The 15,664-nt window shown below is 52.8% G+C and overlaps 7 protein-coding genes across 7 annotated transcripts; 2 read left to right on the top strand and 5 right to left on the bottom strand.

Annotated features, from left to right (window-relative positions):
* Window positions 1-597: 597 nt before the first annotated feature.
* MRS44_005419 (uncharacterized protein) lies at window positions 598-2,520 on the bottom strand (the record flags this gene model as incomplete). The annotated part of the gene is made up of 2 exons (XM_046277883.2): window positions 598-908; window positions 957-2,520. The coding sequence occupies 2 exons, from the start codon at window positions 2,518-2,520 to the stop codon at window positions 598-600; spliced, it is 1,875 nt and encodes a 624-aa protein (XP_046124580.2).
* An 825-nt stretch (window positions 2,521-3,345) lies between these two features.
* MRS44_005420 (uncharacterized protein) lies at window positions 3,346-3,798 on the bottom strand (the record flags this gene model as incomplete). Its single annotated transcript, XM_046277882.2, has 3 exons — window positions 3,346-3,422; window positions 3,485-3,682; window positions 3,738-3,798. 3 exons carry the CDS (start codon window positions 3,796-3,798, stop codon window positions 3,346-3,348), a joined length of 336 nt encoding a protein of 111 aa, XP_046124579.2.
* A 1,191-nt stretch (window positions 3,799-4,989) lies between these two features.
* Window positions 4,990-6,221, top strand: MRS44_005421 (uncharacterized protein; the record flags this gene model as incomplete). The annotated part of the gene is made up of 3 exons (XM_065622602.1): window positions 4,990-5,027; window positions 5,074-5,647; window positions 5,700-6,221. 3 exons carry the CDS (start codon window positions 4,990-4,992, stop codon window positions 6,219-6,221), a joined length of 1,134 nt encoding a protein of 377 aa, XP_065478674.1.
* Window positions 6,222-6,494: 273 nt separating this feature from the next.
* On the bottom strand, window positions 6,495-7,379 carry MRS44_005422 (uncharacterized protein; the record flags this gene model as incomplete). The annotated part of the gene is made up of 1 exon (XM_046273198.2): window positions 6,495-7,379. The coding sequence occupies one exon, from the start codon at window positions 7,377-7,379 to the stop codon at window positions 6,495-6,497; it is 885 nt and encodes a 294-aa protein (XP_046124577.2).
* Window positions 7,380-8,898: 1,519 nt separating this feature from the next.
* Window positions 8,899-10,113, bottom strand: MRS44_005423 (uncharacterized protein; the record flags this gene model as incomplete). Its single annotated transcript, XM_046282896.2, has 1 exon — window positions 8,899-10,113. One exon carries the CDS (start codon window positions 10,111-10,113, stop codon window positions 8,899-8,901), a length of 1,215 nt encoding a protein of 404 aa, XP_046124576.2.
* Window positions 10,114-10,816: 703 nt separating this feature from the next.
* Window positions 10,817-11,500, top strand: MRS44_005424 (uncharacterized protein; the record flags this gene model as incomplete). Its single annotated transcript, XM_046273197.2, has 1 exon — window positions 10,817-11,500. The coding sequence occupies one exon, from the start codon at window positions 10,817-10,819 to the stop codon at window positions 11,498-11,500; it is 684 nt and encodes a 227-aa protein (XP_046124575.1).
* An 87-nt stretch (window positions 11,501-11,587) lies between these two features.
* Window positions 11,588-15,491, bottom strand: MRS44_005425 (uncharacterized protein; the record flags this gene model as incomplete). The annotated part of the gene is made up of 6 exons (XM_065622603.1): window positions 11,588-11,628; window positions 11,688-11,806; window positions 11,929-12,995; window positions 13,035-13,139; window positions 13,193-14,417; window positions 14,470-15,491. The coding sequence occupies 6 exons, from the start codon at window positions 15,489-15,491 to the stop codon at window positions 11,588-11,590; spliced, it is 3,579 nt and encodes a 1,192-aa protein (XP_065478675.1).
* Window positions 15,492-15,664: the final 173 nt, after the last annotated feature.

Here is a 15,664-nt window from a genome sequence, read left to right on the forward strand (position 1 = left end):
CTGTACATGATTACGCCCTGGAAGCGGGCCAAGGCAAACGACGGGGGGACAAAGGCGTTTGAGAGGGAACGGCCGAGACAGTTATACGGAAATGAAATGAGGAACCACTTTCCCCTTTGTATTAGAATAATACTTCTCTTTTTCTCTTGTTGTACGTCACGAACCCACCAAAAGAAGGCAAGGCAGGTTTATAAGGAGAAGGGAACCCTTGATAGCGTTCGAGAGGAAAACTCTCTGAATTTAAGAAAAGAAGCATTGAAATATGCAACAAGCATCGCATCGAAATCTATATATGACACAGTCCGCATAACAAAACGCAAAGAAGGAATAACAACAACGTAAAAGCATGTCCCTATCGTATCACTTTTTGTTCACAGGAATCCGCCCGTCCGATTCCCAAGTCCGTTTAACCCGCCCTCCCTAATGCGGTCCAAGAAAGTTACAAGTTTGTTGATCAACAAAACGCTGCTGCTCATCATCTGCAGCGCATTATTAAAGGGCTGATGTTGAAAGATCCATCGCGAGGAAAAAAGCGTCAAAAACCACCGCTTGATTGTTTCATACCGACGTAGCACACTCCCACACTCCGAAAATCATCTAGGCTTTCTTGCCGCCGTCGTTCTCCTTGTCATCGTGGGCATGAACGCCGTTTGTCTTGACGCCGTTCGTCTTGGGGGCATCGTCGGACTCGCCAAAGACGACAGAGTACTGGCCTCCAGCACCGGCGCCGATAATCTTCTTGCCACGGATGGCGGTGTTGTCGATAAGGGTGGGAGTATGGATATCGTCGATGGTGCCCTGACCGGTCTGGTAGTTGCTTGAGAAACCCCAGGAGAAGACCTTGCCCTCGGAGGTGATAGCAAAGCTGTTGTCGGTACCGGCGGCGACGGCGACGGTGTCCTTGACGTCTGTTTTTCGTTAGTGATGGGTTGTTCAGAGCATGGGAAAATACATACCGGGCTGGACAGTGGGCTTGAACAGGATACGGGCGTTGCCTCGCTCGTCGTAGATGGCGATATCCTCGTTCAGCTTGTCAAACTCGAAGCCGACCTGGTAGCCATCGACACGGCCCCAGGTGAAGAGCTCGCCGTCCTCGGCGCAAGCCAGAGAGTGGTGCTCGCCACCATCAATATCGGTAATGTTGTAGTCCTCGAGGGAGGTGAGCTTGGCGGGTCGGAGGATAACGGCATCGTCCTCGCCGGCGTTGGACTCGATACCGATCTCGCCAAAGTTGTTCAGACCCCAACCGTAGACGTTACCCTTGTTGTCGATGGCAAAGCTGTGGTAAGAGCCGCAGGCAATCTTGACAATCTTGCCTCGGGGCAGACCGACGCCCTGGGGGATAAGCGAAGACATCTTGTTGCGCTCGATGATGCGTCGTCCGAGCTGGTTCTGTTGGCCGCAACCCCAGGCAACAACGTTGCCCTTGATGTCGAGAGCGAGGACGTGGTTGGAACCGGCGGCGAGGGCGGTGATCTTCTTGAGTGTGGGGATGAGGACGGGAGTCGATTGAACCTTGACGGTCTCTGAGAAGCCGAGGATACCATCGCTGGATCGGAAAGTGCCCCAGCCGTAGACACGGCCATCCTCGGTGAGGGCAAAACTGGCGCTGTCGCTGGCGACGACCTGGACAAACTTGGTGCCAGCAGCAAAGTGCTCATCAGAAACAGGAGTAGGTGTGCTCTCCTTGGGGTTGATGCCAGTGTCATCCTCGTCCTCCGAATCAGAGTCATCCTCCTTGTCCATGTCGCGAAGGCCGCCATCCCAGTTGGTGTCTCGTCCGAGAGCACCCTGGTCGTTGACACCCCAGGTCAGAATCTTGTTATCGTGGGTCAACGCGACCGCGTGCATGCCACCGCAGGAGATCTGGACAACGCCGGTGTTGGCAGCGGAGAGGTTATCGTTGAGTCGGGGACGCTTCACGTCGATGGGCTTCTTGTTGTTGACGCGCTTGCTGCCGAGACCGAGCTCGCCAGAAGAGCCCTCGCCAAAGACGTAGACATCGAGGATCTGGGTGGGCGCGTCATTGATCTTCTTTCCGATCTCGGGGTGAACCTCCTTCTTCTCCTTCTTGGGAGCGGCCTTCTTGACGGGCTTCTTGGGGGCAGGCTTTTCGTCCTCGGGCTCCTCGTTCTTGGCCCTCTTGGTGGTCTTTGTCTTGGTAGCAACAGGCTTAGCAGCGGGCTTCGCGGCGGCGGCGGGTTTGGCGGCAGCAGCCTTGGGCTTCGCGGTAGCCTTGGCCTTTGTGGAGGGCTTCACAGCGGGCTTGACGGCGCGTTCTGTGGTCTTGGACTTCTTGGTCTTGCGCGTGTCCGCCTCAGACTCGGCTTCAGTCTCCTCATCGCGGGCCTTTCGCTTCTTGGACGCGCCATTGGTGGCAGGCTCCTCCTTCTTCTTGGTGGGAGCGGCAGCAGCGGCCTTGGCGGGCTTGGTAGCCTTCTTCACGGCAGCGGAGGTAGTGGACGTCTTCTTTGTCGACGCGGCCGTCTTGTTGACGGATGCTTTGGTTCGAGGGGCCATCGCGTCCTTGTGTGATGCGGTGGGTACCCGACGCGCTGAAAAGGATGTAAAAAAGGTAGTTTGGCGCAGAGATTGATGTGAAACACGTGCTTGCGAAGCAATACAAAGAACCTGCAGAGCTTCCTTTGCGCGCAGGTAAAAGAGATTTTGACGCAAAGTCGATGATGATGAAGATGAGAGAAGCTGTGGTAGAGCGCGAAGCAAAGCAGGTGGTGCTTTTTTTTTTCTTCCTTTTAGGTGTGATCTGACCACGCTGAGTGTGGATGACCTGAGCAGGGATCAGCAGATGCCAATCTGGGCTTACAGGGGGGCGAGGCCTGAATTGGGATTCACCGCCCGGAAGCTCCCACTAGAGAATGTCCGGCAGAATAAAATTTAGTGCAATTGAGCTTCAGGCGGTGACGGAGCTTGTCGCGTCTTGTTGTGAGGCGACCCATTCCATTGGGACACGGATAATTCAGTGCAACAATGACCACGAACCGCGGGGGTTGGTTTTGTTGATCCTTGTTTTTGGCGATTTTTCTGTTTTCGTCTTTTGTTTTTTGTGCCTCTTTTGGAAATTGCAAACCTTCCACCGGAAACCTTGAATACTTCCCCTCTCGGAAAATTCCAGCTGCATCGCGACGCCAGCTGCAGTTCATCCCTTCTCACGCGTTTGCTAACAAAGTACAATGTCATTGTTTGTGATTGATTCTCAAAATCTCGCTATCTTTAGCCCTGATTGCCTTGCCGCCCAACCCAGATGCCATTCATTCATGCCCCAACGCCGACCCATAATACAATTATGCCAGTGAATCACGAATCCCTGCCCATAAAACCATGTGTTTATCGTCGAGTGGTAAAGTCGATCTCGTTAGCAGGGTTGTATCCGCCATCGGAAGCCTTTTCGCAAGTGCAGCCGCCTGAGCATAACACGTTAGCACCGAGTCAAAGCTTTGTGTATGGGACCACATTGTGTACATACCAGCAGGTCGCGAGCCACAGGCACAGGTCGAACCGGAGACGGTCACGTTTTCAGAGGAAGCTCGGTCGCAGGTGCATTCACCGGCTGGTCGGGCGCGGCACGAGCAGCGGGGTCCCGAGACGGCGTTCTCGCTGGAAGCCTTGGAGCATGTGCAGTGAAGAGCCGACTTTTGGCCGCACGAGCAGGTGGCCTTCTGGGCTGGAGGAGAAGATGTCAGTTAGTTGTCCTTGTAGTTGAAGATGATGTCACGTACCACAGGCGCATTCAGCGTTGTCGCCGGAGCGGCAGCAGGTGGCGGGAGCGTTGACGACCATTTTTGCGGTTTGTGTGGTGATTGTGGAGTTTGGTGGGAAAGTTGAGAGCTGGAAGAGAGTTTGAGAGTTGTCGAGGTAACTTGAGATTGTGCTTGAGATGCTGATTCTAAACTTCTTCCAAGAGAGGCTCCCTCGACTTATTTGTACTCGATCACTCCTGGGGAACGTGTCTCCACTCCCTCTGGAGCTTGGTTGCTGTATCTCCAACTGGCAGTAATCGCCCCTTCTCTTATTGGCCAGGTCCCCAGACTCACATCCTCTCCGCCAATCACAAGTTGCTTATTTCCAACTTGGCAACTTTCGCCTCCCAAACCGGCCCATGCTTAGGAACGCCTCTATCTATTTCGAGTTCTCGAACGTCATGAGTAATCAGGGCCCAGATTGAACCTTGTCATGCTCTTGTCAGCTTTGTGTCTTTGTTTTCTCAGCTGTTTTCGGCCTGCCCGTTACTGGATGGTCATGATCTTGTCCTCTACCAGTTGCTGGAAGATGTCGATTGCTACAGATGGCATTCCTTGCTTGTCTTGACCTCTCACATCGCAATTGTCCATTCTCGATAAGAGCTGCTCGAAGCTGCTCATGTCATGATGGCTTGGGCTAGAAGCCATGACGTAGAACGTGCCCTTGGTCTCTGCAAGAGTCAGCTGCCTCTGGCTGACTGACTCGCCATGCTTGACGTCTTTAGCTCTCTTCTCGTAGCGGCATCTCCTTCACCGCTATCTATACTTCAAACCAACATTCTCTTGACACCGCCGTCGCAATGCAAGTGATCTCATGCTCATGACGGCCCCTCGCCGACTTCTTCCTCCGGCCATGGGCAATCTCGGCGCCGCTCCCCGAATTCGGCCCCGCCTCGGCCGCCTCCGATGACTGTTGGTGCCCGGTTGACTGATTTATCCCGATCACGGCCTCACCTGGAATGCTTCAACCCGTTTGCACTTTCACCTGCCTTTGTTTAAACTGGAATTACTTTGAACCGTGCATTTACGGTTGCACAACGTCTGCCCAATTCGTTATCATCTCGCCCGCTCGTAGCCGATTTCAAGCCGATAAGCCCCCGCAGATCACATTCGGCTTCATAATACCTCACAGCCGACTTGATGCCATTCGCAGCCTAATTGAACGCTTCTTATCTTTCGTCCCCTTTATTTAACTCTTGACTCGCCCCATCCTTCATCAACCGTCTTCAACATGTCCAACTCTACTGAACCTACTGTCGTTGTTGTAGGGTATGAGCGAGCTCTCCCTTTGGATGACCTGAGCTAAACCTGTCAGTGCCGGAATCATCGGCCTGACCAGCGCCCTCAAGATCCAGCAACTCCTCGCAGAGTCTCCAACCACTCAGTCAACATCCGTTCTCCTCGTCGCCAAAGAATGGCCAACCTCAATCCCAGGGGCTCCCATTTCCCACTCTGCCGACTACGCGTCCATGTGGGCCGGCGCCCACGTCCGACCCATCCCAGGCTCAACGCCCCAGCTCCGTCGGGAAGCCAAGTGGCTCAAACATACCGTTGCCGAGCTTGAACGACATCGCCAGAGTGAACCCTGGGTCGGCATTCGTCATCTCCCGGGTATCGAGTATCTTGAGGATCCCTCGCCCGACTACCTGAAGCAGGATGCTCAGAGTTTTGCCGCCGAGACTGGTCTGTCAGGTTATCGCAAGTATGAGGCTCATGAGCTTCCAGACGGGGTGAAGCTCGCATTTAAGTATGATACGTACTGTATCAACTCACCCCTTTACTGCAGCAACTTGCTACGCAAATTCATCCTCCAAGGTGGAAAGACGCTGCAGAGGGAGCTCAATAGCGAGGAGGAAGCTTTTACACTGGCGGCTCAAGTTTTATTCGTGGTCAATGCGAGTGGAATGGGGTTCAAGGATGCCAAGTGCTTTCCTATTAAAGGCAAGTTTCGGTGGCCCGCGGGCACACAAAAGTTTGGAGTTGCGGGCACTGACAGTTCAAACAGGCCAAATTGTACTGACCAATCTCGCCGCTGCTGACAAGACCATCACAAAGCAGCTGAAGGATGGTTCTTGGAGTTTCATCATCCCCAGATCTTTCAATGGAGGGACAGTGATTGGTGGCACCAAGGAGCCCGGCGACTGGCGTATTGAGCCATCCCTGGAGCTGCGGCAGAGAGTTCTGGACAATGCCAAGAGCATCGCTGCCGAGTCATGCGGTCAGAACCAGGTACCTGGGCCACTAAAGGTCATCAAGGATGTGGTTGGTCGAAGACCGGCTCGAGAGGGAGGGATGAGGGTTGAGACAGAGACCAAGGACAACGGCCAGGGGGTACAGTACGTCATCCATGCTTACGGCGCTGGAGGACGCGGCTACGAGATGTCTTGGGGTGTTGCAAGTGAGGTGGCAGACCTGGCGAGAGAGGTGCTTCGTTCGACGTCGGCGCTTAAGTCAAAGCTGTGATGCGTCGGGTATCGGGATGCATCGTATGATGCCAAAACCGATTCACCGAACCACAAGATTATTTGGGCAAGTAGTTTATCACGCTGAACGGACCAGCAAAGTGATTTAAGTACAGGAATGGCAATAATACCACTCGTTTGATCTATTGAGAATGTTTAGAGTTATATAAAAAAAATTATATACGAAGTGAAAGGCTTGGTCGTGCGAGTATCAGTTCCACCAACCTCCAGGGGGCAACAACTATGATTGATGCTCAGTTAGACCATGGTTGACTTAGTTGCCGCGGTAGTAGCGGCGAGAGAACTGAGGGACGCTGCCGCATCCAGAATCAGCAGGGGCGGTGGCAGCAGGCTCAGCAGCGCTGGTGTCAGGGGAGGCGGCAGGTTCGGAGCCAGTGGCAGAGCCAGAGCCAGAAGCAGCGGAACCAGAGCTAGAGGAAGCACCAGAGCCACCGAAGATAGCAGGTCCAGGCATGGGGTAAGAAGTGGCACCGCTGTAGATGCTGTAGTTGGGGGAGAGACCCTCAGTGTTGCTGTCGTAGACACCAGGGATCTTGACAACGTCGGCGGGCTCCTGACCGCTGCCGGAGTTGGTGACCTTGACGTGGGCGCAGTTGAAGTAGAACTCGGTTCCACTGGGTCGGTGAAGAGCAAGATGCTCAATGCGGACGAGATACTCGCCGCTGGGAACCTCAGCGGGGATGGTAAAGTCGACGCGGTTCTTGTTCCAGATAAGCCAGTTCTCGCCAGACGCCTGCATGGGGAAGTTGGCACCGAGCTCATAGACCTTGAACCAGTCTCCAGATCCATCGTAGGACTTGACGTCGTCGTTGGTGGCTCGGGACATGTAGACCTGGATGGGACCGGGGTGCTGGATGTTGCCGTCCAAGTTGGTACCAAAGCCAACGGTGTCACCGGCGCTGACCTCAGCAACCTTGGTAGAGCCGGCGTTGGGCTGGGCTCCAGTGTTGCACCTCATCTCGTTGCTCGACAGGATGTCGAAGCCAAAGTGAGGCTGGAAGCCCTGGGTCGAGCGGCGGACGTACTCGTACTCGGCCGACTTGACATTGTTGACGTAGAGATGGGGGAAGAAGTAGTGAGCCGAGACGAGGTTGGGAAGAGCCAGAATGGCAGCGGAAAAGGAGATGACGGCCTTCATGATGACTGAGAGTTGTTGCAAAGAGTGTGTACTGGTGAAGTAAAGTTGAATAATAACCTCTGGGGTCGAATGAATGAAAGTCTCGGCTAGCGAGAGTAAGAAAACGAGTGCTTGGAAGGACGATGAGAAACTGAACTGCTGATTAACTTCAAGAGGTCAACACTTGGGTCTTTATATCAATCAGCACCAGCACCTTACCGAGGTCTTGATTCTTGGCCGCGCGCTCAGCAGACGACCTGAAACTGAAAAACCCCTGATACGAAAAAGAGGTCCAGAACAGCCGCCAGAAACATGCTTAACCCGACACATGGGAACGGGCTTGGCATCAGGTTCATCCTTTCCCCCATTGGTGGATGAACATGGTGTTTCAAGTCCCCTTGACTTCAGCTCTGGGAGGGAAGGTGGGAGATGTGTACGCCATTAAACGAAGAACGCCGGAGGCCGTTCAGCCCTAAACGAAACACGAATGGGCAAGTCTCGCGAGCGGGCCTCGTGGGTTTCGAGTGTTGAACCTAGCTCCTTGTCAAAGCTCCCTACCAAGGGTGGATCTTGGGTTACATCCAGGGTCCTCGTTGACATGGGTTTCGGGGAATGGAACATGTGGATTAGAGGGTCTGAGCGGGAAAAAGAAAGAACCTTGTTAGAATGAGGTTTGATACTAGGCATTCTTTGTGGACAAGGTGTGATCATCGGGCCGGGTCAGAGGTTGACAGTGTATCCGTGGGATCGTAGGAGAGGAACTAAGGGGGCCGGGTTCCAGCCACAGTTGGCGAACTCCCCGATGCAATATTCCAATGCTAAAATTTCCATTCACACCGTGATACATGTTGAATACCAATGCTATTCAATCCTAGAGACGTGAACCAGTATGAGAAGACTTCAACGTTGAGAAGGGGTGAAAATCTAGTGTGACCGTCGCTCAAAGACATCCTTTTGGGGGCACGGCCGGTATTATAGTGCTGCAGATCCACGATTTTAGCGTAGCCGAGCGCTAAGGCCCCTGTGGCGCAGTGGGATAGCGCGTAGCTCTTATACCTTCATTACTTGGTGAAGATATGCTAAGGTCGTGAGTTCGAACCTCACTAGGGGCAGACTTTTTGCACTCCTTTCAGACAGATGATGCGATCGATACCTTTGTCTTTTTGGTCACTTGAGGGGAGGGAAGAGGTGCCATGCATGCAATGAACAGATAGTCCAGCCTGTGCTATTCGCTGACAAGGAGGTAGAAGAAGAAGCTTCCCCACCAGCACGCGTACCTCTCTTTGTCTTGTCTGGCGGAGAGAGTGGTGGGTGGTGGTGATTCAGGCAGACAGACAAAAAGTGGAAGACTCTTTTGACGGCGAGAACACGCACGAAGTTATATACTGAATTAAATGAATTAAGAAATTGACCTTGAATTAGCGGAGTAATTGCATAGCAGACACCCTTCTTCTATCTTCCCTACTATTATTACCAGTCCGAGAGTCCTTCCTCCATAGGCTGCCTCTTCTCCTTGTCTTTCCTCATTCCCTCCCTGTCCTCATCTCCCACCAACAAACTCCTCCACCATTTCATCCAAATCAACCGCATAAAGCCAATCAAGCTCAAAAGGCTTCATCTCCACATCCCCCTCCTTCGGCAACCTCCTCTGATTAATCTCCCCATTCAGCTCAATCACCCTGTCAATTCGTCCCTGTCGACCCTTCTGCCACCTCTCTAGCGCTCCACCAAGCTCCTTCTGTTTCAGATGCCCGAGGATCCCAGCAAAGGTGTAGACGTCTTCAAAGGCCTGGTTCACACCCTGGCCGGCGGTGGGGGGGATTGCGTGGGCTGCGTCGCCGAGGATTATGACTCGGCTCTGCTTGTCGGTTGATGCCCATTTGTTGAGTTTGGGGAGGAGATAAAAGGGCCAGAGGTTGACTTTGTCGGTTGAGATGTTGGAGGTGGCGTTGGACACGATGGGAGGGAAATCTTCGCTGCCTTCGCGTAGGAAATCGATGCACCATGTCTTGTCAGATGTCATGGCCTTCCAGGCGTCTCGGCCAGGGTCCTCTCCTGCAAAGATACGCTGCTTGCCGATCAGAACCTCTGAGCCATCAGCTAGCTGGGGTGCAATGACAAAAGCTCCTCGCTTGTTGTGCATGAACGTAGCTGGGAGCTTGTATTCGTCCTTCTTCATGTTGAGTTGCTCCGTAGGCACAGCAGCGGTGACACCAATCATGTTGGTGAACTTGGGCTGCAGGTCAGGGTGGATGTATGATCGGACTCGAGAGTGGATGCCGTCTGCGCCGACAAGGAGAGAGGCGGTGGACTCTGAGCCATCGGTGAAGAGCCAGGTGACACTATCCTCAGTCTCGCTGATGATGCGGTCAAACTTTTTGCCGTATACGACTTGGATCCCGGCTTCACGGACCAAGTCCAGAAGAATGTTGATGAGTTCGAAACGGTAGACTCGAATGCCGGAGTAGCCATACTTGGCAACGGATCCAAACTCAAAGACGTCGACTGTCTTACCGTCTTGAGATAAGAAGTAAGACTCTTCAAACTTGTAGCTTCGAGGTTCCATGCGCTCAAAGACGCCAAGCTTGTCAAGAATGCGAAGGGCATTGGGTGATAGCATGATTGCGCCGCCAATGTCCAGGGGCGCACTCTGTTGTTCATAAGCGATGGCCTCAATGCCTTGTTGGTGGAGGGCGAGGGCTAGAGTCAGGCCCGAAAGGCCGGCTCCGATGATGGCGACTTTGGTGGTTGACATGATGAGAGAGATTTGTGATGTTGTATGTAAGAGGGTTTGGGACTTTGAACTTGTGGTAACTTTGAGGGGTGGGTGAGGGTTGAGGTGGATGGTTGGTGATGTCTGTTCTTGACTTGACCACCAACTCAACCACCTATATATACAGAACATTGGTCTATGATACGAAAGCAAATGCACGGACAATCCCTCGGTCTCGGTCTTTGATCTAAGCCACCTTTGCAATCTTTTCACGCATTTGTCAAACAAAAGCCTCTTCATCATCTCCCTCGTCCAATAAGCATCGTCGCTGAGGCAAGCATCCGGCCGAGTGGTAAGACTCGGCCGATACAGTCTCACTCTCGGCCGTGTCGGATTACAAAACATAGCGACGGTAATCTCGGTCTTTTGCACCAGCCTCTCGGTAAATTGAGAATCCGCGCCTCGATTCGTAAGATCGAGGCTGTGTTGTCGGCTGAGTCCGAGCCCGACACGGCCGAGTTTCCGGGGCCGAAGGTATCGGCCGATATGAAGGATAAGGAATGGGTTTGTCTCGACTATAAAGGGTTTGGATGGGATACTCTCAGTTATCTCTTCATTCTCATCAACAAGTCCATCTACTTCAATCAAATACACCTGTTCTTCATTCTCAACTACACTCTTCTTCATAACCAACTCAGCTCAAAGCTATCCAATAACCCACATACAAACACACCCCAACTTCAACATGCACATCTTTGTCATCGGTGGAACTGGCCGCAACGGCTCTCTGGCCATCCAAGAAGCCCTCTCTAGAGGCCACACAGTCACCGCCCTTGTCCGCAACCCATCCACCACATCCCTACCCTCCCACACCAACCTCACCCTCGTCAAGGGCACCCCCACTTCTCAAGCCGACGTCCTCGCCGGCCTCACAACTCCTGAGCCTCCCAAGGCCATCATATCAGCGCTTGCCCAGGTTCGCACTTCAGAGTCGCCTTTTGCGGCTCTGCGTCCTGATACTACACCCGACTTCTTGACTTCGAGCATGCACGTCTTGCTCGCCGCCATCCCGCAGGCCAACCTCCCCTACAAACCTAAGCTGGTCATAAACTCAGCTCAAGGTGTTGGCTCCTCCTGGCGCTCTATGAACCTTCCCGGCAAGATCATCTTTAGTCACGGAAGCATGGGCATCGGACTCAAGGACCACAACAAACTCGACCAGCTCGTGCGCGATAGCGGCTTGCCCTTTGTTTCCCCACGACCATGTATGCTCGCCGAAGGTGACGTCAAGGACGTCAAGGTCTGGCCTGAAGATGGAAAGGGCTGTGCGTGGATGCCATCCATTACCAGAGCGAGCGTTGGACGGTGGCTCGTTGATGCTGTTGAGAGTAATGAGTGGGACGCAAAGGCACCGGTAATCACGAATTAAAGTGGCTGGAATGAGAACAATGGCTTGGAAGACAACGAAGGATTCATTCAGTATGTGATTAGGATATAGGAGTTTACCTTGGAAGTTTTATGTTGAAGCTGAGCCTGGTGCGAGTTTCCCGCGGCCAACTATCTATTTTTATTTAAATCCATGAAAATCTTGACCAAAAGAACCCCCGAAGTCTTACGCCCTTGAACATCAAAGAGTTCGATGACACGATATCCTTCACGAAGGCGGTCCAGACGGATGCACGCCCAACCTAACAATGGCTGAACAAAAGCTTTTTGGCCATCCACGACCTTGAATCTGGAAAAAGAGGTTAGTTACTGTCAGATACATATTCATAGTCTCATCCAGAAGAGGAACGGCTCGAAAGAGCTTGACAAGGAAATACCAGCTCGGCCAGAGGCCAAGGAAGTAAAACTCACCTTAGAAAGCTCAACTCGGGCGGAGACCTTTTGACCACAAACGAAATGGCTGATCCAGTGGCACCGAACCGGGGATCCTTCGTCTTGCCGGTCTCTGTCTTGAACTTGTACTTGCTCTCGTCAACGTCATCCTGGACACAGTGGAGCTCGACCTTGACCTGAGGACGAAAAACTCTCTTCCCGTGGCCGCTGCTGTCTTGCTCATCTTCATCACTCTCCGGGATGTCGAATCCGGAGAAGACAGTGATGCCAATATCCATTATGCCCCTGGGTATGGCGCCATGCCAAGTTCCGATATTCTTATCGGTGCTTCGATACCCGGTCGGTTTGAGAACCCACCCATCCTCGTCGGCAAACATGCCACGATGGAGCATCATGCCCTCATCCTCGATCTGCCAGTTCAGGTGCACCATCTGGACGCCTAGCTTCCAGAAGAGGGATGGATCAGGGTTGGATGAGTCGAACCTGTGTCCCGATGGGAAGCAACGCATAAAGTAGTGTTTGTTGTGAGAAAACACCCTAGTCTCACCCGTCCCACTGAGCTCAAGCAGTTTCGCTTCGTTGATGGAAAAGATGTGAGACGGTTTTTTCGCTGCAGGGGTATCAAAGTTGCGGAATGCCTCGCTGTGTGTGTAAATGGCAAGATCGCTGAGGGCCTGGCAGATGCCAATCCTGGATGACTTTGCTTTAGGATTCGAGTCGCTCAAGGGGTTTAGGCCCTGGATCGAGCTTTCTGAGTCGCTCGAGGGATCGTTCTTGATGACGCGAGCAGGGCTCTTCTTCACCTTGACGAGGATTTTGCGCCTCAGATCACCCAACATTGGAAGACGGAATCTCGGATCATAAGCCTCAAGAGGTTCATCAAGAAGAAGGTCCCCCCATTCCTCCTTCATGATCCTCACCATTATCTCCTGCTGCTCGGCATCTGCATGCACCTCGAGACTGACTATGACGGGTAGATCGTTGTTCACGAAGGCCGAAGTTCCAATGACGGAACATACTTCACGGAAGCCGCACGGGGCAGTTAAATTCCAGCCATGAGTGACTATGGGCTCGCCGAGTTCTAGCTGCGGTCGTTTTTTGCGCAGTTTCCTGACCCTGCTTACTGAGGTGTCTGGCTGATGGTCTCGGGGAGGGTCTTGCGTCTTTGGCTCAACGGAATCTCCGTTCCAAACGTCAATCTCAACACATCGGCATCCTTGCATGAGAATCTAGAGCCAGAACGTTAGCTTCAACATGAAAAATCCCATTGGGGATCCTATACATCTCGATATGCCTCAGCACTGGCCCTGGAGGCGGTTTGGTTTCGGTTTCCGCTGAGGTAGGTGTTGTGGCTGCTGCTGATGAAGTAGTTGGTCAAGGGCCTGGAAAGGTCTTTTGGCTGGAGAGGCCCTTGGGCGCTGGTACCTAACTCCAACCAGGCCTTGTAGAACGCAGAAAAGCCGTATGTTTCTTTGATGGAGAAAACCTCGTCGTATTCGTGACCCGACGGATGCTGTTGCCTGAGAAATCTGTTAAAAGCGATTATCGAGAGCGTCTCTTCCTGGTCCTTTAGACGATTAAACAAGTCGACAGCGGCTCTGTACATGGGGGGATGTGGATCGGTGTTGCTCTTCAAGTCTTGTTGCGTAGCCGCAGATTTTGGCGCATCACTGGAGCCTGGTTTCGCAGTTCCTAGGTTGAAGACCTTTCTGATTCTGTTCCGGAACCGTGAGGTTGTGCTCTCAGGGGCAGCTTTGTTTTCACCTTTGTCTGCTGGCTGTTCGATGGGAGGACTATCAGGATCCTGGGTTACATCTTCGGCATTGTTGGTCATTTCGGAGCTTGAAAGCGTTTCTTGAGTAAGTCGTGAGATGTCTGTCTCAGCAGCAGCCGATTCATCTCCATGCTCATCCGCAAAGCAAATCTCGCCCGGAAGATCGTAATCTTGGGAGGGAGGTATCTGGCTCTCCACTATGGCGACTCGATTGTGATCGAACTGGGATAATTGTAGACGTTTGTGGCCTTCCACATCCGATAAGCCGCTCAGCCACTGGATCACAGAGGGACATTTGCTATGCCCGAGGTCGAAAGTTCCCACCTCACCTCCAAGGTTGATATGACTTGACCTTGGCCATGGAAGTGAACGAAGAGAGAAATCATGAACATGCTCCAAGACATGGTCGATCAACTCCGGAGAGTCAACAATTCCTTCCACATCACAAAGTGGACACGCCTCTATACCTATCTTTCTCTGCGTGGAGAGAGATATGAGTGTAGAGATGCCGTCTCCTTCAGCAGCGTCCTGGTGTGAGGCCATGAGATGCTCCATCATGTCCGTCATGGAGGTGAACTGTGGTTCATCCTCACATAGAGGGCATTGCCAGGCAGGTGAGTGGTCTTGCCGAATGTGTCGTTCTAGCGCCGTTCTTGTGCTGTAGTAGACGTCCGGAGTGGGACAGTCCTCGGCGACGCAGGTGTATGGACAGATGTCCTCACTCAAGTGCTTCCTGATGACCAATATCAGAAATAGCTGGGGCGACATACAGAAATGCAACTCACCTCCATCTAGGATTCGTCTTCACGTCTTGAACTGGCAAGGTCTGGTAGCAGCAAGGGCATTGAAACATGTGCTGGCTATCGTCAGGTAGTTGGGGTCGCGGATAGTGAGCGGTTGCCGTGATACGTGTAACCTCGGTTCTGGGTGTCAAGGCCTCTGGCTTCTTGAGTGCTGGGTCGGTATATCTGAGTTTACTTTCGGGGACTGAGGCTGACGTCCCTGATATTGTGGGAGCATCGCTGCTTTTGGGGAGCTTAGGTGGTTGCTCGATAACAGGATGGATGGGAATGGGAATCTCCAAGTCTGGCGAGGCGATTGGTTGATGTAATTGGTTGATAGCATCCTCTGAAGTGGATGATAATTCGGGTTTGCGCCGTTTGAGACCAGTTGAATGTCGTCGAGCCTGCAGAAAACGATTTCTTCGTCGCAAGTTGGCTACCACCAGACGCTGTTGGATGGGCGTTAATGCCTCGAGCTTCTGCCTGAACCTGTGGTTGCTATATCCTCTTTCCTCAGGCCGTAGAACCGCAATGCACTCCAGGTGTCGCTTCAGCTCGCAGTGTTCTTCCTCATTGAAGAGGCGATCGGCTTTATGAAGTCGCGACCGCTTTCCAGTGCGTCGGACAGCCAGTGCAAGGGATGCGAGACTTCCCAGAGCCGACTCGATATCTAGCAGGGCTTCATCGAGAGTCTGGTGCTTTTCTTGCAAGTCTGCGTAGTCTTCCAAGGACTGGTACAGCATTACCAGGTTTCCTTTGACCAGCGCTAGGTCAATGAGCCGTTCATTGAGCCTCCAGTCGAGCGCAGCTCTTGCAGAAGCCAGTGCCCCGATGCCATCGATCCAAAGATTAAAGTCTGCTAGTTTGTACTCGAGGCGTTCATCCGCTGACGTCGCTTCAGGTTGATCTTCTGAGGGTTGGTTCTTCCCATCATCCTTGGTCTGAGATGGAGAGCCGAGGCATCGGTCAAACAGGTCCAGACATTTTTGCGAAAGCTCAGCGGCAGTGAGATCCAAAAGATCCATTTTTTGGGGGACCTATGATGAGGTGCATGATTCTTGTGTGTTGGTAATGTGCAGTGGAAGTGTCTGGCTGACGTTGACAAGGCGGAGACGACAACCCCTGTCCTATTCAGCCCACGTGACTCTGAGTGGACGACGAGGCTGTGTCGACATCCAATACCGTTGGCTGACGCTGA

This window comes from Fusarium solani (assembly GCF_023522795.1).
Source record: "Fusarium solani strain SB1 chromosome Unknown bctg00000002, whole genome shotgun sequence".
NCBI classification, from domain to species: domain Eukaryota; kingdom Fungi; phylum Ascomycota; class Sordariomycetes; order Hypocreales; family Nectriaceae; genus Fusarium; species Fusarium solani.